We start from the raw sequence: 21728 nt of genomic DNA, 5'->3' as shown, positions 1-21728 counted from the left end.
AAACTATTCATTTTATTTAGATGGTAGCAAGATATATTTTACAGGTGCATAGTGGCAAAGTGATGGTATTTTCACTTGTTAATTGAAACTGTGAAAAACTGGCAAAAAGAAGTCTTGTCGGTGTGAATTCTATCTTACTGTAGAAACAACAGATCTTGATCTGACAGTTGCAATTTGAGTTCTTTCCTTGAAGACAAGGTACTCCTCCTTACTAAAGAAGCATCCATTGTGTCTTGGGTATGTTAGATTCTGCCTGAATAATTCCAGTATCTGGCCTCTATTGCTCGATGAGAACGCTTGCTTAACACAGTGCCAGCATCTGAGTGTCACACTACTTCTTTGTTTTTTTTGTTTTAAAGAAGCATTGGTGATTAAATACATTGCATTTAATAAATGCATTTTCAAACAAATCCTATAGACGCAGGAACCATATCATTCCTAGTCAGGGTTTCCATAGCAACTCTAATATGCCCTTTTTGCACATTTTTAGTGATGGGTCAGATAAAATAAGCCTCCCTATCTTTTCTCCAGATAGCTTATGAAAATTGAAACTAAATAGACTTTTCTTTTAAGATCTCAAAACACTGAATAATTATTACCCTCACCTCACCTGTTCTTCCTAACTTTGCATTTTAAAGGACAAGTCAGGTACCAGCAATATACAAACAAACTGCAAGGTAAGTAGCATTTGGCAAGACTCTGAGCCAAGTCTTCATGATATACAGGATTTATTAATATGGAAATATATGAAATTAGCCACCCAAAACCTACTAACTCCTGGGTCAAATCCATCTTTTAATTTAACCAAATTTCTAAAATATCATCATGCTGCTTTCAAGCTAAGCAATGTCAGAATTATAGCTGGTTTGGACATAGCAGGGATTTCTCCAATTCCTTAACTTTGCCTAGCATAGAAGAAGCTCACTGATTTCTGGTGTATTTAAAAGTGTCCTTAGGAATAAGAGCACAGGTAAGTCTGGCTGGAGTTTGGCTTTGTGCCTGTGCATCTGCCTAACTCTTCCTCCCATTTATCTCAAATCCATTTATACACCTACCATATATTTGTATTATTTCTGGTTTTTCACAGGACAAGAGCACGCTGCTCATCCTTTGTGAGAATGGCTTTGCTGTCCAGGTTCCTGCCCCTCTCCCTGGGAAGCAGGATACAGCGACCACCTATCACATAAAAAACCTGCCAACACAGTACTTCCATTTTTATAGTATTAAATCCAAAATCAAGGTAAAAATTTCTCATGTGGCAGAATTTCTTCCTCTCCATTGTGCCAGGTGATCAAACTACCCGAAAGAGTTTCTAGTCCCTGTATCACAGGGTTTTTGCTAAGCTCCTTGACAGAGAATGCCAGGTAGAAACCATTTGTGGCTTGAAATTACAAGTTGTTTTTGGTTTATTCAAACTTACATGACACTGAAAGCATGATATGAATTTTGATTATAATAAGAAGACAGCATTAGAGAAAGGGAAAGGTAGTATTAGTGCATTAGGTCTCAAAACATTTTAATTTTGGTAATTTCCACAAAAATAATATTTTTTGTGGTTGATCTTGGCCCTGCAGGAAATTCCTTTCAACAGTTATAAATCCCCCACGTTTCCCACCTTGAAGCAAACATGAGACTATCTTTTTTTAGCAGTATTTCTGACTTTTAAAAAATGTTTAAGTTTAAAGGTGTGCGTTTAATTTCTGAATGACACTTAGTATTTAAAAAGAATATGTGGGGCCAAAGGAAAAGGGTTATGCCAACTCACAGCTATAGTTAGTTTTGTGGAACTGAAAGGCAAGCTGATGTTAGGCTCAAAAGGAAAACTCCAGTGGGCAGGCTCTCAGTTCCACACTCAGTCCAGTAAAATCCAGCAGCCTCTATGGTTCTGATGTTACCCTGTGATTTCTCTGCCTTCTCTGTTAACTGCTCCTGTATTACTGAATGTCAGGCAAAGCTTCATTTCATGTTATAACTTGGAGGAAATCACCATTCAGGAGAAAGATCTCTAGGTGTTTTTTCACAGCAATATCTATAAGAATGATCACAAAGCATGCATAGACTAAAATAATGCATGTAGGGTTTTGTTGGTTTTCTTGTTTATTTGTTGGTTGGTTGGTTTTGTTTTGTTGTTTTAGTCAAAAGAAAAGAATAATGTTGAGAAACACTAAATAGCTAAAAATAAAAAAAAGAGTGTTTCTACAGAGAAAAAGACTATTAATGTCTTTTTTAATGGCTTTTTCCTCTGGACATAGTATTTCTTATCTGGAAACAGATCAATAATTAAGTTACAACAAGGATGTTTTAATGCAGGGAAAGATTTCTCACAGTAAGGGTGGTGAAGCACTGAAGTAGTTTTTATAGTCTGTAGAGTCCCTAGAACAGGAGATTTTTATAAATGGTAAATCAGACAAAGATCAGCTGATAATATTTAAGGGTTTGCTGGTTCAGCTCTAATACCTTCTTAGGAAGCTACTATTTTAGAAAATGTTTGGTACTTGTTTATGCTACAGTAGGCTTGAATGAAAGAGAGTTTTAAAGGTTTGATGAATCTTTCCTTCATTGTTCAGAAGAAGTTAAGTCCATTACAGCTTCTCTCTTTCGCTATATACCAGTGATGTACTAGAACTTGTATGAGTTCAGCTTTCCAGTGCTTCTCTTTCTCCAGGGCAGGCAGGGGACAGGACTTAGGATTTCGGCAGGAGTAAGCATAGTGGTGAAGATTTGGAATAATCTCTCTGAGGAAATCTTGTAATCTGCTTGTCATTCGAAATGACTTCTGTTTCAAAGGACCAAGAGTAATTACTTCAGAGGAGGGAAATGGGGACATTTCACTGGAGAGTCCCATGAAGTCTGGTTGATCTCTGCTAAATTGACAGGAAAGAGTTTTCTGTAGATATTCTGTATGTATGATGCCAGGACCACCTTGGATTATTTTTATAAGATTCCTTCAGTCAGTGATGTGTGGAGTGCCTTGGTTTCATGTCTCGGTGTTTCTCTGCTTGTTGTAATAGCTGCAAGAGGAGATGGCGCGGAGAGAGAAAGAAAAGCAGGAAAAGGAGAGAGCAAGGCTTGAATGGATAAAGCAGCAAAAGGAGCTGGGACTTGAGGTAGAACAAACTGAAGAGGAAGAACCTGAAGAAGAGCCCTTGCCACCTGTCTACATACCAGAGGAGTCCAGTCCCATCCTCTGTGGCTTTTATTCAGCCCCAGGAAAATTCTGGCTTTCCTTGGTAAATCAGTTTTTATTTCATGTTGATGATGTGACATTCTTTCCATTTGAAACTTGTCATCCCTAGGACATCAAATTCCTTTCATCCTTGACAGTTTCAGTGGTTCTTGTGAAGTAAACCAGTAGTGTCACTCTGATGCAGATCATTTGATGCATTTTCAGTAGGTGACCTTCTTGGTGGTGCCTGAATGGGCACAGAGACTGAGCTGTTCTCTCACAAGCAGGAGGTAGAATTTTAACATAGTGGTAGAATGTCTTGTAATGCCAGTGATTGTGACAGACTTCTGTCTGTGGATAAATAGAATCTCTAGGGATTTGGAAACAGCATTTTCTAACCTATCATAGATCCTTATGGAAGAATTATTCTGAAATTTGCATCTACCTGATCAGCTGCTTCAGTTTTCTTTTGTCAGCATTTCTTTATGGTCCTTCTCGTCTTCAGGGTGGGTACGACTCAGGGTTTCTCTATCACTGCGAATTCTCACATGATGATGAAGAAGACCCTGAGAAGAGGAAAGATGAACCCTTTGAAGTGATTCCTATGGAGGACACTGAAAACAATCCCATTCACCGAATCTCCTTCTGGTAAAACACTGTAATTAACAAATAGCTCTGGGATAAAGCTTGATGAAATTGAACTTGGAAAGGAGGAGTCTATGCTCCTTTGTCCCTTTTTAATTGTGGCTCAACTCTAGTGTACATGAACTCTCTCTGGTTTTCCTGGCACTGAGTTTCACTTAAAATTCCTAATGGACATATCTTAGCCATGTATCTGACAGAATAATTTTAAAAGACCTTCAACAACGAAAAAGTGGGATTTTTAAGTACTGACTAGAACTCAGACACCCTAGATTGTAGAACTCCAGGAGAACCCTTAGAAGTCCCTGCATATAGGGATCACCAGAACAGCAGTTCTTTATCATAGTTAACAAAGAAAATTAGAACATGGAGAGGTCAGTCCATCCCTCTTGTGTTGAGAATATAGGCTTCTCAGGACATTCTGTGAACTGTATGAATGAAAAGGCCGGATTCTTCTCAGACTCCCAGTATTAGGTTCCCTGTAAGAGTAGGCATGTTCTGCATCAAAGGGAGGCAGCTTTAATTCAGGCTTTAATCTACTGCTGTCTGCATTCACCACCATCTGTACTAAGTGGGGGAGCAGGGAGAAAAAACTGCTTTTCTAGCTTTTAACTTGGTGTTTGCTACACTGCCCAACTCAGGGTTGACACTAGTTCTATGGTATCTAGTAAGTGCTGGAATGTTCCTGAGCAGACAGTTAGCTGAAAAACATTTCACAGTAGAATCACTCATACTTTAAATGGTCCAAAAACTTTGCTTTCAGCTTCCAAACTTGGGAAAGTGATTACTATTAAGCTGGATTAGCTCTTTTCATATTTTGAACTTTCTTGTTAGAAGTTGCTGCTATTACTGTTTCTTGCTGCTTATTTAACAGCACCAACAACTCCCTGATGTTCTGTGGGATGCAGGATGGCTCGCTGCGTGCTTATCCTCTCAGAGATAAAGACGTGTCAGTGGGTGCCCTGAAGGACTACTGGTACCTGAATATACATGACAATGACAATGGGCAGATCCGGGGCATCTCTTTAAGTCATGATGATGGGTGCCTGATTACCTGTGGTGGAGATGGAAACATTTTTACATTTGACCTCTGGTCAGAGGAAGAGCTTCCCAAAGATCTAAAAGTCATAATCCCCCCTCCCAGGGTAAGTTGGTACCCTCTTTCACTGAATTAGGCCTATGTGGTATGAAACTACCCAGATGAGCAAACATGGTTCGATTATTTTTTTAAAGGTCTTTCATAGCAAAAGCTGAATTTTCCCAAACTATTTAGAAGAATAGGTCTTGCAAAATGTTCCCTAATAAGTGGGCTCTGGGACTGCACTGTTCCTTCTCAGTGTGTTGTGTTTTTCTCCAAATAAACATAGGATGTGTTATTCATACATAATATTCTACCAGTGCTTTCCTACTCAAATGCATAGTCATGCATATTCCCAGAATGAAAGAATAGCACGGATTTCTCATACTTCATACCTTTAATTAATTAAACTGGGTTTGATTCCATTAAAGTATTCTGCTGTAAATGAGGATTCTAGAAATCCTATTGGAGAATACCAAATATATAGTTTCTCCATACATCTAGTAGCATTCATCTAAAATTCACAATGGATTTTTTACATTTGCAAAATAGCACAACATGATGCTGATCCCGTTGCTCTTTCACTCTTGGACAGCATTAGTGGTAATGAATTTACAGGTGTCCTGTACTCACTGCAGAGCTGATCATCTCTAGCATGTTTCAACAGAGGACACTGGATCTCAGAAGCGGTTCTACTGATAATGCACAAGAAGAGGGATGTCAGCTCCTCAGCTGAAAGTGTTCAGACTTTATTGAATTTTTAAAAAGTCTTAAGAGTGTCTGAATTAAATTAATATAACTTGAAAGAAGCGGTGAGAGCTGTTGAGTAAAGAAATGCCATTGTGAACAATAAATATTACAGTAGACAAACATTCAGTAGAGTTTAAAAATCCTGGAAGTGTCAACATAAAACAAATAAAACTTTAAAATATGTTTTAATATTGGTTGGTAACTGCATTTTGAAGGATGCTTGGCAGCAGAGACAGAGGAAATTGTGATTTTGGTCATTCAGCTAAATTGTTCATGATTAGTTGGAATTCTTTACCAGTATGACAAGACTATATAGCACTGAGAATAGAGGCAGAGTTATTTTCTATAAGTGAATGATTTGAACCTTTGATATCAGAGCCTTGCTGACTCCAGTATTAGAAGTGATTAATACACACTTATAAAGCATATATACAGATTTATAGTTTTGAATATGCAAGTAGCTCTATATAAAGACCTTTATGGTCAGTTCTATTGTTCAGGCTAACAACATTGCTTAATGACCATCCTAAGAGAGTTTTTCCCTTTTCAAAGTATATCTTCATTAAGTATCTATTCTAGTTTTAAGTCATGTGGAAGATTTTAAAAATTCTATCTTCATTAAACTTAATGAGATTCTTAGAGAATCAAATACAAATCATCTGAAACTAATTGAGTTAAATTACAGATCAGTTAAGTACAACTAAATTGTTGGGTTATAATCCCCCCTCTTTTTTCAGAGCATGATTGCCTAGGGAAATGAGGCTTGTGCTACTGCAATGTCCATCTGTCATTCCTCACAGCTAATAATCGTGAATCCATTATGCAGTCAGCAAAAGACAACCAGATTAATTACATATGTAACTTGGAATTAGCCCATGACACACTGACTCCTGTCAATGTGGCAGTGAGGGGAGACAAGAGAATTGGGCTGGGGGGTAGAGAACCAAAGATGTTATGAGACAGAGTGAAGTTAGGACTAGCAATAATGTAGCGATTTATGCTACTGGGGAGGTCATAGGATTTGTGTTCTCTGTCCCTAAGAACCATGGTTCATTAGTTCTTTTACATATAAACCAGCTTCATTGCTTTTTCCTTGAAATATTACAACATAATATTTAAGGCCCAGATAGCAATATTGAAAATTAAGATTTCTTTTGGTTCTGTGAGAGGTAGTGGGAGCTCTGTCTTATTGTTTATAAAAGCTTTATTGTCTGTTGAAAATATAACTGCTTGTTTAAAGACAGGACAATATTTTTATTCCAGAGTGGTCTTGAGAAGGAGAAGGGTACTGAAGACATTAGGGATCCTGATGCCTACACGTAAGAGATGCTTAGATAATGAAAGAGATTTTCAAGTGTTGGTAGCTCTTTTCTCAGACCTTGCATTTCTTTTTGCCTACAAAGAGGAGGGACAAATTGATCATCCTGAATTTGGGTCATTTCTTTGTGAAACACACAGTTTTTTCAGCCTTTCTCTCCATTTCATCTACTTTTCTCTGGCAGTATTTCCAATATTGTACTGTGAAGTAGTTAACTTCAGACTACAGAGACAACAGAAGGTCAAAGCCCCTTGATGTTAGGAGTGTACAAATATACAGGAAGATAATTCCTTTCTAAGTTTCCTTAAGAACCATTGAGTTTACTGGGAATTTAATACTGTCAAGGAAATCTAAAAGGTCCTATAAACTGTAATCTTTCCTCTCTTGCATTGAGATAACACCATTTCCTTTCTATGCATTTTCAGTATTGAGGAATACAAGCAAAAAAAGGAGTATGAACGGAAAATGAAGGAAGCTGAAGAAAAGAAAAATAAGAAAAGAGAGGAGTTAAATGCATTGAGACAAGACTTTGTTTTTCTCCTTCAAAAGAATCAGGCATTGCCCAAGCACATGCAGTTGCACAGAGAGGTACACCTGGCTTTTATGAGGGTCATTTACCTTTACAGGCACCTGCTTCTAAAATGTTGCTACAGATCATGTTGGGGCCAAAGATGTCCAGTGCTTTAGATTAAGGTACTTTTAAGAATATATAAATTGCTGGGACTTCTGAATCACAGCTGAATGTCGGAGCTAATGATTTGTGCCAATTAAGAAGCACAGGAAAAAATGTGGTTCTCTGTGGAGATAACTTCTGAACTAAAGAATACTGTTGATATGCAGGCAACCATGGCACCTAGGTAAAAATATTTATTATCAAGACCTAGTAGCCAAAATAATGTGATGCTGGGTTTTCCATCTTCCTGCAGGAGTTTCAGATGGACCGTAGGATCTTTGAAGAGCTGGACAGGCAGAGACTACAGAGAATCCAGTTAGTGCAAAAGGAGCTGGCTTGGGAGAACGAGAAACAATTGATTGGACTGCAGAAACTACAAACACAGTAATTACCACTTTTCTTCTACTTCTCTCCCTGACCTTCCATGAGGCTTATTGTCTATGAAGTTGAACCTCCCATAAAGAAAAAAAAAAAGTGACTTTTTTTTTTTTTCTCTCTCTCATATAATCAGTATTTCATCTGTTCTGCTATGATTCTGTTCTTATTTTACTTGGAATATACATGAGAGTACGTGTTCATATTTATGTGTAATTACTTCCATTGAATCCTTGATAAAAATGAGATAGTCAAATGAAGGAAATTACTTCATTCTGATTCACTTCTATATGAGGAAAGCTGATTGAGACTGTTTTCCTGGGGTTTTGCCAGTAAGTTCAATAAGAACCAAGAACTCTAACTGAAATGTTGAAAAGCAACCTGTGAAATGAATGCCTGTTTTTAAGACATGTTGTGTGTCTGACAGGTATTTTAATGTCATTGCTAACAGTGTTCTCTATACAATTTGAAGTTACAAAACAAACTTGCTCAAGAACACAAGTTTAAGCATGAGGTGCATTTTGAGTTGGTTTTCATAGATCTAGGCAGGAGCTGAATTAAGAGATGTAATTAATGAAAGTAAAAGATGAATTAATAAAATGAATACACAGTAAAAAGCACCTTATGCACACAGAGTATGTGACTGGGAAAAAGGATAGAATGAGCATGTTTTTAATCAGTCTTCAACAGAAGATGAAAGTTACTGTCATGAAGAACCTGGTGTAAATTTCAATATTGGGAAAGGTCTTAATAAGTTTTTTCTTGAGCATCTCCATTTCTAGATTGGATAAAATCAATAGATAGTGTCAGATGTCATCATGCTATGGCAATTACTTACTCATTTGTGGATTTACATGTAATGATTGCATGTGCAATAAGTAAATGACACTATTCATGCCCTTTTGGTCAAGGCAAAATGGTATGTTGTGTTCACTGACATCGTACAATTTTGTCTAACTTGGGATTCCAGGTTTCGAGACTCTCTGGAATTTACTCTCACTGTTCATGCTATTCAAAGCAATCATCAGATTTCCACCTACAGCCTTCAAACAGTGTCTGAGAAATATGCCCAAGATAAGAGACATGGCGACAGCAAGTGGGAAGTACTTAAAGAGAAGCGGGCAGCACTTAAAGAGACAGAACAAGCAGAAGAGGAGGTCCCCAGAAAGACAGGCCCTGTGCATAGAGGTAATGATAACCATTTCAATCTTTCAGTGACACAGTTTCTGTCTTTCATCTCCGTTTGTTTTCCTGAGTCCAAGATAAAGAAATACATGTGGTCCAAGATAAAGAAATACACGTGTAAGTGCAGGTGAAGAAATGTAGCTGTGATATATTTTTTTAGTCCCTACATACAAAGTAACACTCATACATAGTTTTCCATGTTTAGATCAATGTCAGCAGTCGTCTGTCAGCCCCATGGGTAGAATGTGACTAAAAGTCAAGTCAAAGAACCTGAATACTTTCAGAACAACCACTACAATGGAACTATCCTGATTTATGTCAGCTCTATAGGAGTTGTCTGAGGGAGTTTCCAGTAGCTGGGACTGCACTGTGTTGCATGGTATTCCATCTTCACATGGTTATGTTTTGTTTCAGAAAGTGTAGTTTTTGAGAATGAGGATGAAATGCTGGAGACACCAGAGGTCCGAAAGCCAACCACGCGTTATATAGAAAGCAGACATGAGAAAATTAGAAGGCTTGTTGAGAAATATGATGCTCTGAAAGCCAAGATCATGAAGAGGAGGGCAGAGTGGCATGAATTGTGAGTCTTGAACAGGACTCTGTTCCCTTTTAGTTCTGCTTCTTGTTTGAGGTCAAGCAATGCTATTCAGCTGTCATATGGCACTTCAATCTCCCTGCTCAGGTTTTTATATTCCTAAGGGTAGTTATTAAAACAGATAAAATTTCATGTATCTCTGAGTCTTGAGAGAGCATTAGAATATATTAGTTTCTATGGCTCCTCTAAAATATTATCAAATTTGAATTCAGCTAGGTAGCTGCATTTTCAGATAGGGCATAAAATGTGTCTAAATTGATCGTGACTGAGAGACACCTACGCCATTACAGTCAACTCTTAGTGAATCCTGCCAGCCCCACATGGAGCAGGGACTGTAACAGCTGGGTTGGGTCAGCAGTCTTAGCATCTCAGCCATCATGTGAGTGTTTGTGATACGCCTTCATGCTCCATGCTGGTCTTTATCTTGAGAGGCAAGAAAGGGGGACAGGACATCTTTCACAGGATCATAGAATATCCTGAGTTGGAAAGGATACACAAGGATCGTCAAAGTGCAACTTCTGTCCTTGCACATGGCAGCCTCAAGAGTCAAGCCCTGTGCCTGAGAGCATTGTTCAAACACTTCTTGAACTCTGTCAGGCTTGGTGCTGTGACCGCTTCCCTGAGGAGCCTGTTCCAGTGCCCAACCACCTGGGTGAAGAACCTTTTCCAAATATCTAACCTAAGTCATATCTTTGAATGACCACTTTTTCAAAGCTGGATTATATGGAGCTTTGAGTTACTTGGTCTAGTGGAAGGTGCCCCTGTCCATGGCAGGGGCATTGGAATGAAATGACCTTTAAGGTCCCTTATAACCCAAACCATTCTATGTTCATGGGAATACAGAAGTTCTTCCTTAGGAGATGAATGGCAGGGAATGGGACCAATGTAAAGTTAGAATACAAGGCTTTTAAAATTATTGAGTGTTTAACAATGTAAAGTAGGATCAGGTATTCTGTGCTACAATCTGGTAGATTGTTGATGTGCGGCTCCCTGAAATTGATGGCAGCATGTACTCACTTAACCCAGAACTCAGTCTGAGTGTGAAGGTTTAAACTTTCCCATGGCAAAGCTATGTTTTAAGAGTTCTTAGAAGGAAAAAAAAAAAATCTGGGATTTTCATAAAAATGTGAAAGAATATCCTTTCCAAAGTAGCCACTCTTTTCTGAAAGATATGTATCACTCTTTCACCTCCCAAACTTTGCTGCTGCACGAGTCAGAGGGTATGAAATGGCTGTTTGTTCATTTGCATGCTTTCTGTCTTGAAGTTCAGCTTTATTTTGTACCTACCAGATACAAGAGCAAGCCTAGAGATAATTATAAGAATTCCAAAGATTCTGAGGAGATCAAAGAAGCACGGGAGAATATAGGATGTTACAGGCTGAAGACTGCCACTAACTATACACTCACTGAAGACGATCGTATAAGCACTGACAAGAAGATGATGCAGCTTGCAGTCCTGGAAGACTTGGTATGTAAAACTGTGTATATTGCCCCATTTTGGGGGGGAAGTGAGGGTAGTGTATTAATCACTGAAGAAATTTTTTGAAAGGGATTCAAAGTGAGTGGGGGAATAGGCCTTGAAGGACAGGCGACTGTCTTGAGTAAGATTTAGTTACAAATCAGCCCTTCTTTTGTGAACTGTCTTGTGCTTCGCCAAACCCAAACCTGAATCAATCCAGGGTGGTTCTTTTTAAATGGGAAAGACCATTTACCTTAAAAAACAGGGATGTGAGCAAGGATAAGTGTTCTAGTGTGGCCTCTCTCTATTTGCGCTTTGTCAATCACTGTTTCTGGAACTGGAATCTTCCTGAGAAACCAGGTCTTTTGGAGCCACCTTGCTATAGCAGGACTCCTACAGTTACCACACATCTGTTAACCATGAAGACACAATATGTTCAAAGGTTGTGCAGTACCTTTGTTGCTTTTCTTGTGACTTCTGTCCCCCCATCCACCTCATCAGAATGGTTTTTCATTATATTTGGCTGGAGTGCAAAATACTGACACTGGATAACTTTGACAGCAAGGTCTAAACATTACAGAAGCAATGTAACAGTCTCAGGGGATTTGTTGGATCATTTTAGTCTTGTGCTTGGGCTTCAGCACTTCACTGTAGTGCTGATGCTACCAGATATCCAGTGATTAACCTAACTCATTAGGACAAATGAAGGGAATAGTTCTTGTCATAAATTCTGGGTTTATACAGATGAGGAATTCCAGTTGCTTCAGGTGGGTGGTGAGTTATTGTCTTTTATAAAGATCAGAGAAGTTTCTGCCAAGTATATTAATGATAGATCACATTCAATTATTACTTCTCGTAGAAAGAGTCAACTAATACAGTGTCCCCTTATCACAGAATTATTAATAATCCTAATGTTTGCTTTCTTGAGTTGGGTAAGACTACTTCCTGTGGTGGAGAATCCTACTAAAATTGTTCTTCCTTTGCAGATCCACAAGGTGAAAGTGAATATGAACAAAGAGATCATGTCTTTGCGGGATCTCAAGGTTTCTACTATTGATGAAATCAAGACTTTAGTGAAGGAACTGAAATCCGTACAGGCAAGCTTAGATGTATCAGAACATCTCCCTGTTCCCCTGATCCCTCAGTTACACCCAGATGAAGCTCCTGAAAAAAAAGTTGAGTTCAACAGTGATGTCCTCCTAAAGTTCAAAGAGGAGCAGGAGGCCAAGGCAAAGCTCAAGGAACCACTGGAAGGGTGTCCCTCATCTCGTGCATTTAGGCACGTGTTTCTCCAAACTCCTCCAGTGGAAGAGGGTCACCCCATGGCACAAGCTGCAGATACATCAGCTGTGGTCACAGAGCAGAATGCTTTTGACATGGAGAAAGCAGAGCCAACAGAAATGGAACTGGAAATTTTAAAGAGGGAGAAGATAAAAAATCTATACTTGCAGGAGACCTTGATTAAAAAGGTAGGAAATTGAAAGTCATTTTTGTCATATTAAAAAATCCCACTGGATCATAAATGAAAGGAAAATCCCTTCTATCTCAGAATTGCAGCTAGTTTTGCCTTTCTGCAGTCCAGGAAAATGCTAACTGTTGCAAATTTGCAGTGTAAATCAATATAAATCCATAACTATAACCTGAGTTCTGACTATTAACACTTGAAAAAAAGATCTTAGATTTCTTATTAATTGTGCCATTAAACTCTGATCTTAGTGGCCAAAAAAGACCCCCAAAAACCAACCAACCAACCAAAGACAAGTAAAATTTTAGACAGAACTTGAAAAATTACAGAGTTAAAAAGGCAGCATCACAACAATTTTGTAGATTCATGTTCTCAGCTCTTAAATATCTGTAGTCTCAACTTTTTGGTCCAAAAATTACTTTGTAGGATTAAAAAAGGTACAAAAGAGAGTAATCAAAATGCTTAGTCATGCAAAAGGTTATTTAAAAGGTACATTTAAGTGGATAAAGTATCTTTGGCCTGCAAAAAGGGCAACAGAAATGATTTTAGAGATGTGATAAAATTCTGAATAGCATAGAAAAAGAGAATGTGATTCATCTCTTAAAAGAAGGAGAGATATCAAATGAAATGGTCACATAGAAAGCTTGAAGTATGCAAATGAAAGTAGTTTTCCTATCCAACAATAACCTAAGCTTTGGAACTCAGCACTAGGATGTGGGAGAAGCTATAATTTGATAATGTGGAAAAAAATAATCCATTCAAAGCTGTTGAATACAAGCATACTGCTTAAAGCTCAGGGTGCCCCTAAGTCAGAGCTTGGGAGGGTACAGAGAGCAGTATACCAGAGCTATGCCACTGTTCACTTGTTTGCTCCACCTCTTAGCAATTCTCCTCTGATTTCTGCTACTGGGCATTGATTCTTTGGTCTGCCTCAACACAGACAGCCTTGTGTTCATGTGTATAAAGGTTTTGAAGGAGTACTGAAATTCTGCTGTGAACATCACACACCTGTAAGTTAATATTAGCAGCTGCTAGTACTTATTTAGCTGTAAATGTCTAAGGAAGAGCTGGCAGCTATTTCAAAAGAAATCTGTCAAGGCAGGAGAGTTATTTATTGATGCATCTGGGATTGTTACATAAACCACTGCAAACTACAGACTACTCTAAAACACCCTCTAAAGAGTAAAATAGTTGAGGGATGAGGGGATGCAGTACAAGATTCCTGTGAAGCCCTGGTGATTCTTTTACTGTTGTGCTGAGAACAAAGACACATTTGGGATTAACTTTGTCTTTCTAAGTGCATCAGGGATGCATGCTCTCTAGGAAATAGCATGTCTTAGCTGTTGATTTGGCAGAGAGAATTTTTCCCTTCTGCTCCCTTCTCTAGCTTTGCATGTTTAACTGCATTGGTAATGCTTTTCCTGTTGCTGATTTGATGCTCATTCGCTCCAGATCAAGACACTGGTGACCAACTTTGATGCTGAACTTCGCCTTTTGCGGCACAAGAAACTGAAGATGGATGTGCAGATGAAAAGTGCTGATCTGCGCTGCCTCACATGCTGTGAGGAGCTGCTTATCCTGAAGAAACTTGAGATACATGAGGACCTTCTTGAGGAGCAAATTTGTGCCCTCATCAATAAACAGGAGGACATGCAAGTAAGTAGGCCACATGTACCATTAATTTAAATTTAACAGTACCATTAATGCATGGCTTGAAACAAAAACAAACCATAAAGTAAATGGGTGGCATCCCTTGGCTTTGTTTTAACATTGATCCAGTGGCTAGTGCTAAAGTTTGAAAAACGAGAAACTCTTGATGATCAGCCTACTAGGATGGTCACTTCTAACTTCCAATACTTAATTTTTTAGTAAATCTTAACATTTGTATTTTAATAGATCCTTCATGATATGGCATAAGTGACTAATCACATACTTTAAGAACTTACTCCTAGGTGATGCTTGATTGGACTCTGGGTTTAATCAAGAGAGAAAGACAAGTTCTGCATTTCCAGATCTTCACAGATGCATCCTACATACATACACATGGGTTGTACCTTTTAACTGAAGTAGTTTCTTGTTTGTTTAGTCAAAATTGAAGAGCTACCTTGCACAAATGGAGGATAGGAAGTGTGAGATTGTAATGCTTCAGGAACGTGAGAAAGCTCTTTATGCCAGCTTCGAAGCATCCCTTGGAGAAAACAACGAATTTGCTGATTTTCTGACCAGTATTTTGAAGAAGGAAGTTGAGTATGTGGAAAAAGAAGTAGGAAGAGAAGCAGGTTGGAGATTTTGTTCTTTTTGCTTTATGGATTTGTTATACATATTTCCATGTGGTCAAGTACATGTTTCTCAGTCTAGCTGGAGCCCTGAGTATACACAACACTCCAATCAGTTCAAAACCCCATAGGTCAGACCTACCCAGATCTGTTTATAGCCTGACACTGTGTTATGTGGCTGTCATCTTGAATGATAACAATGATGTAATCCAGTTTCTAACATGGCTGCAGTTGGCCTGATAACAGCTCCTGCAATTTACATCCTGTAAGTCAATACTGAGGCCTGATAATTGAGGAAGAGGCACAGCTTTAAATAGGTGCTTCCTATGCTGTACCAATGGGAGCTATGGATAAGTGATTAGTCTGTCACATTTGTGACATTCTGCTCTAATCTGTCCATTGACTAATGAGAGATCATAAACGTAATCTGCAATCATCTGTTAGTCACAGGACTAAACATATTACAAAAGGATTTAATTTGTCTTAGTGACTCAGTTTTAAGCTGTTAAAGCTAGGCAGTCTTACTGAGCTAAAATACTTATGCTCTCTCTGACTTGGCTTTTGATTTTGAGTGGGACGTGATTAGCAAAAAGTGCAGACAATGGTGATGCTTTTATGACAGATTTGTGCTTCCATATTCTGCTTGGTTGATTAATCTCTGTAGTAGAATGGTAAACCCACACTATTTAAGTTCCTAACACATATGAAGAGACAAAATATATTGAAGTCCCAAAAACATTGGCTGCATCTCTGCCTGTTCTACTACTAGGTGATCTCTCTCTCTCACTGTTTCCCTCCTCTTTTTGCTTTTTTTCTTTCTGTGAAAACATCACATCAGATCAATGCAATAGGCACAAGGTGCCTGGATTCACATATCACCAGAATGATCTTTCATGGGTTAATAGGGTTGTGTTCACCAGCACAGTGGCATAATGCAGAGCTGGGGCACCTGGAGTGTTTTGCAAGCCAGTCTCTGTTTCTTTCAGATGAAGAAAATGAGAATGAAGAGGGGCATGATGAAAAGTCTGACTTAAAGACTGATGAAGAAAATTGTGGGTCTGAAGATGTAGTCCTTGATGGCTCCGTTTGCCCAGAAGGTACCTAAGCTGTTATTTCCTTGTGTTAACTAGTTGTTTAGCTTTAGGGGCAACATCATGTGTTTGAAAAGAAAACACAGATTTTTTTGATTATTCACTGCATGGTAAAGTCATGGAGGGCTGGAATGTGTGTACCCCTCCTGTGTGCAGCATTTTTCCCCAGGACACTTTGGTCAAGATAATAAAGCACTGGTAGTGTAGATTACCCTAGTTTAAAAAAGTTTGGAAAAAGAAAACTTAGCTAAGCAGTAAGAGTTAATTATTTTGAGTAAAGAGGCATTCACCATTTCACGGCTGTTATCTGGAGAGAAAAGGCTCCTCTCTGGAGTGGAGCAGTGGCAAGGCTGTAGCTGCTCTCTGGAAACCAGCTGCCTGGCCTGGCTGGACTCCTCCCTGTTCAGGGAAATTCCGAGGGGGGAAATCCTCATGATGTTAATTGAAGCTCTTTGTTACCACCTCGTGGATATATGCAGCAATTGCCTGTTGCTAGGCTGCTCTGAAAAGCTGGGAGCTTCACTTTGCAAAATCCTCTTCATTTGTGCATTCAAAAAAGGCAGGGAACCTTTCTCCCTTATTTTCTTTTGTACGAGCTTAGCTAATTTAGGATGTTGCTTTTTTTTAAAAAAAAAAAAAATCTTTGAGTGATGTGTCAATGACCATGTAACAGCACTGCTTCATTTTCAAGTTCAAACTTACCAACAATTTGCCTCCCCTTCTTTTTAAACTGGATTTTAAAATCATTTCCACAAATTGATTTTTTTAACTCCTTGTTCATCACATTTTTCAATGGAATGTTGGAAAGAAATAAAGATTTTTACTTCTTATGTAAAAAGTCCAAATTGGATATTTAATTGGAAAATTACATGTTGCATTAGCCTCTTCATATTTGACTAGGTCTTTATGTAGATTTTTTTTTTGCCATTATTGGGCTCTCTTTTTCATTATTCTGCCTGCTGATTTGGTCATAATTATGCACTTGTTTAGCATTACTGAAATCACAATATTAGATAGAAATTCACAGAACTTCCTTACCGTGACACAGGTTCTATGAAATACAGTGTTGTGTACTAATAGAGCTATAAATTATCCCTACAGCAAGTTCATAATTTATAGTGAAGGGTGCTATGGAGAAACAACTCACATAATTAAAGATTTTACTGCAACACGTATTAATTACTGGGGCTGCATTGCTTACAAAAGCTAATATTTGAGCACTTGGCTTTACTGCTGGCTTTGATGCATTTCATCTGACTTCTGGAAACAAACTCTCGTGACTGAATGTAAAGAAGAAAACGATCCATCCAAGACATTCACCCGGTCATGGAAGGCACATGGCCCATGGGTTTATGTTTAAGGAAGCTCTAGGGAACCAAACCCATGGTGTTGTTATGGGGAACGCTGGGAATGTGCATAGCAGGAGAAGGTACCAGCTCTACCCAGTAATTCCAGTGCAGTCACAGTGAAAGCAAGCTCTTCTTTGACCCTTTCCCTCCCTAGGCTGCAGTGAGGATCTCTTCCTGAACACCATCCAGCTCCGGCAGCAGCGGATAGGCATTGAGAAAGCTTTAGCAGAGGAGAAGAAAGTTGCTGCTGACCTCAAAAAGGAATATGATGCCTTGGCCATAAAGGTATTGTGGTGTTTTCTCAGCAGGCATCAGCATGTTCAATGTAGTGCTAGTGATTAGTGCTAGTCTAAGATTTAAAAAGAAAATGCTAACCCTCCGAGGGGCCTCTGTTTGGGAAGAGATATCTGTGGTAGCACAGAGGTAGGAGGCAGCTTGACATGTTCTCCTGAAAAGGGTAAATCAAGTGGGTCCAACCTTAGTTTTCATGGGGCTGGATCCAGGCTTTAAGTCCAGTTCCTTCCCAGCAGTCTAGCCTCATGCAGCAGCAGGAACTGGATTCTCTGGTTTGAATGAAACACACAGTATAGTCTGGCCTGTCCTGTGTGTGTGTATAGGAGCAGAGATTAAAGAATTCTTACTCTCACACAAATCCAGGTTAAAATAAATGCAGAAAAATTCTATTCTTTCATCTATTTCTTTTGCTTTTTTGTTATTTTCCGATGCTCTTTGTCACAGGTAATCACCGAATAAACTCTTTCGGTACAAATTTTCCATTTTGCTTTCTTGAACTCCTGCATTCATCAAGAAATTTGATTTGTATTAATTAAAAAAATATCTTATTTTAAAGGGTTATCTGGAAGAGAGAGGGTGCTACCAAAATAACGTTACGCAAGTCTCGCACTTTTTTTGTCTCAAAAATGTTCCATCAAGCATGCTTAACATACACCACTTTTTAGTTTTTAAAGGCTTTCCTAAGTGCCAGTTGCCACATATTCACCCTGGGGCGTGACATTTGAGTCTGAATTGTTTCTTTCTCATGCAGAATCAATAAGCATTTCCAGGCATAAGACAATAAGAATTATCTTGCAGGCTTTGTAGATCTACATGTGTTTTAAATGCTAAAGAAAGCAGCTGTCTCTTGATAAATACAGGGCTTCTCTAAGGAGACATTCATGAGTGTGTATGTGTGCAAAGGTATTCAGGTTAGAATCTTGCTTGAATATATGTAGATGATCCTTGGGTTTGCCTATGAAATTCACCTACCATAAGTAGTTTAAAAAAAGCACATTTTTATATACTTCTTTCCCTTTGGATCAGGAACTTCAACAGAACCTTGTTGCCTTATGTATTCAAAGTATGACAGGATTTTGTTTGTCCACAATTTATCTTTCTGCAGGCAAAAGCAATAGAAACCAGTCTGGACAGAACAAACAGGGAACTGGAGGCCTTTCAGTGGGAAAAGCTGCACAGACTGAATGAGCTGGATGTAGTTGTGCCTTTGAGACTCCATCAGGTAATTCAAGATGTTGTGCATCTGCATGTGCAGAGTGGCCTGTGTACATCTAAACAATGGTGTTACTGTTCTTTGGGGCTGTTAGTTCCTGATTCCTTTGGTCTCCTGGGAGGAAAATGCCCTTAACTGAACTTCATGCTGCTATTTCCTCTAAAATTCCCTTTTTTTCCCCTTCTCCTGTACTGACAGAAATGAGGTAAGGACAGGCAGGCCGGCCCATTGCTGAAATGTGCAGTCTCCAAGTGCTGTATAGGTTTGGCATGGTATTCTCCTTTAGGTCCATGCCTACTGATATTCTCCTGAGGAAAAAAAACCCAACAAAACAAGCCACCCCCCCTAGAAAAACAAATCAAAAAAACCCCCCAAAGTATTGAAACTCATGGGAATTCTGCCCAGTTCAAAAATGCCAGATTGGATACAATGCATTCATTCACACAATTCCCTGGCCCAAAAGAAGAGTCGTGCCCATGCTTAGTATTGCCTCACTCACTAGCTCTCTATTGCTCACACATTTGCTCTTAAGAGATATCTCCATCACCCTTAATAAGTAAAGCCAGCCTTGCTTATTTCTGGCTGCTTTTGCAGGTGCAGTGCTTGGTTGATGGGGAGATGCCCCGTGACTTCTCCCAGACTTTAGTATTTACCAACCAGGCCTTGCAGTACCTGCGGAAGAGAATTGTAGACCAGCGTAATGAAAAGATAATGCATAGAGAGATCCATAAGGAGGCCAAGGAGCAACATAAGGAGCTTCTCCAGGACAAAAAGGAGATGGAGAAGGAGATTAAACGTGAGTAACAGAGACTCTGAGCAGCACAGCATTGCTAATGTTCCTTCAGTCCCTCTCACTGGGTGTGGGTAACTCACCACGTCTGTCTCTGTACTCACACAGGTGTCACAGAGGGTTACTGCAGAAAATAGATCAAGTGGACTGTTTTGATGGAGTAGCAGTTCTCCAGCACTGCAGAGTCATCAGGCTGTGCAAAATAATTTGGGAACTTAGTATAAATAGAGCTGACTAAGATGAGACACTGGAAGTCTGGACATGTTTGCTATTTCTGCTTGTAAACCAGAACTCCTAGGAAAAAACGTCGTTTTCCCAAAGATGCACAAGCTTTTTCTAGCAATTTCCTCCCCTTTGTAACACTTGAAAGAAGGAAACAAGCCCTATTCAAAACAGTTTCCCAAGAGCCAAACCCAAAGCTGTGTCTAGCACCATCAAACCTGCAGAGGCCCTATACAGCCTGGGGTGTGAGAGTGGCCTTACTAGGACTGGCTTAGAGTGTGCCTTAGTGACCACACAGGCATGATCATGGACAAGGACAAATGGCATGACTCAGCTGCGAGCTCTATGTGGTTTTGTGTGAATTACTTATTACAGAGCAAATACCAAAGAGCTCAGACAAAAAGCTGGGGTAAGGCAGAAATTCTTATAAACCAATGAATGACAGTGCTGCCATTTGTGCCAATGTCCCTCTGTTAGGACTGGAGGAGAAGTGCAATGATCTGATGATGGAGAAGTTTGGTCGGCTGGTTGATTTTGAAGCAGTTCAAGTCCACTCTGTTAATATACCCATGGAGCAGATGAAAGTGAGAATAATGGAGAAAGAGTATGAGCATTTCGTGGAGCTCAAAGAATGGGAGGTAAGCAGCAGGAAGAGCATTGTGATTATCTGTTAAGGCTTAGTTTCCCTGGGGGCTGAAAAGTTACCCTAAAATCTTTTGTGAACATGCTCATGTTTGATTTTTTTTCACTTGTCCTTAATAGACTATAGTGTTCAACTCCAATTTCCCATCATCATTCCTACCTCTGTTCCAGCTGTTGGTGAACATCCTATTTTTCACTGAGGTAGTTGATCTCTCTGTTTTGCTTTCCTCAAACACATTGTCCTACTTCATTCCCTAAGAGAAGCTCTTGCAGAGTGCTTTTCTCTGGTTCTCAGGTGGCATTCAGCACCTCCTGCCTTCTCTCTGTGCTTTTGGTGACAAACTGAGTACAGGCCAGGCTCTGGCTCATGCCTGGTGTGTCAATCTGTGCAGTCTGACAAGTTTGTGTCTCCATTTGGTGGGGCCTAAAGCTCAGCTGCTGCTGTGCAAGCAGTAAAAGTGCTTATGCTGCCCACAGAGAAGAGCACAGGAGGGCACAGAAGTACTATGTACCTAATGGCTTTCTTTTCCCACACTTCTGCCTAACTGCCTTATTTACTTCGGCATTTGTGATTGATAGAAATTGAAAACAAAAAGATGACATTGCACTAAAGGTCCTGTGGGATCAGGTGGTGTGGCAGGATCTGTCTGTTGTTTACCTGCGACATTTATCTTGTGCTGAGCACTTCTTCCCCACTCCACTTTTTGTCCTCTCTCATCCCAGAACAACTTTTTACATCTTTCTAGGAAAGAATTGTAGTCCTGCAGCATCAGCTAACGAAGCTGACAAGGGAAAACACCAGCAAGCTGCACCAGCTGAACAGGTTTTGCCATGAAAAGCATCAGCTCGAAACTGAGCTAGAATCACTGATGACTGGTCAGGTGAGCCTTTTAGCCACTGCAGTGCTTGCAGGTTTGGGACTGTTCAGAAATGGGTAAGGGATCATCTGAACCCTCACCAGCTCCCTGGTCTCACATCGTGCTCTGCAGTCAGCAGTTTGGGCTAGGACTGGGACGAGCTGAACCGTTGCTCCGTACTTTAACATCTCTCTCATTTCTTACTTAGCTGCTTTGCAAGACTGAAACAAACTCATTTCTAATTAAAACATGCCTTGAAGGAATTAAAAGAATATTCCTTTGTTACAT

General features: G+C 39.4%; 1 protein-coding gene across 1 annotated transcript in view; it reads left to right on the top strand.

Moving 5' to 3' along the window:
- The window catches only part of CFAP44 (cilia and flagella associated protein 44), a 36791-nt gene that overhangs the window by 14467 nt on the left and 596 nt on the right, over positions 1 to 21728 (top strand). The window contains 19 exon segments of the mRNA XM_040055780.1: positions 1088 to 1240; positions 3012 to 3230; positions 3672 to 3814; positions 4683 to 4953; positions 6900 to 6955; positions 7380 to 7542; positions 7881 to 8011; positions 8973 to 9190; positions 9602 to 9767; positions 11073 to 11250; positions 12228 to 12710; positions 14159 to 14362; positions 14793 to 14985; positions 15969 to 16079; positions 17577 to 17707; positions 18822 to 18938; positions 19524 to 19725; positions 20419 to 20579; positions 21330 to 21464. Coding sequence (XP_039911714.1) covers positions 1088 to 1240; positions 3012 to 3230; positions 3672 to 3814; positions 4683 to 4953; positions 6900 to 6955; positions 7380 to 7542; positions 7881 to 8011; positions 8973 to 9190; positions 9602 to 9767; positions 11073 to 11250; positions 12228 to 12710; positions 14159 to 14362; positions 14793 to 14985; positions 15969 to 16079; positions 17577 to 17707; positions 18822 to 18938; positions 19524 to 19725; positions 20419 to 20579; positions 21330 to 21464 — 3435 coding nt within the window.

The sequence above is a fragment of the Hirundo rustica genome, chromosome 2 (assembly GCF_015227805.2).
Source record: "Hirundo rustica isolate bHirRus1 chromosome 2, bHirRus1.pri.v3, whole genome shotgun sequence".
Lineage (NCBI taxonomy): Eukaryota > Metazoa > Chordata > Aves > Passeriformes > Hirundinidae > Hirundo > Hirundo rustica.
Note: the sequence above shows the minus strand (reverse complement) of the source record. Positions and strands in the feature narration are given on the sequence as shown.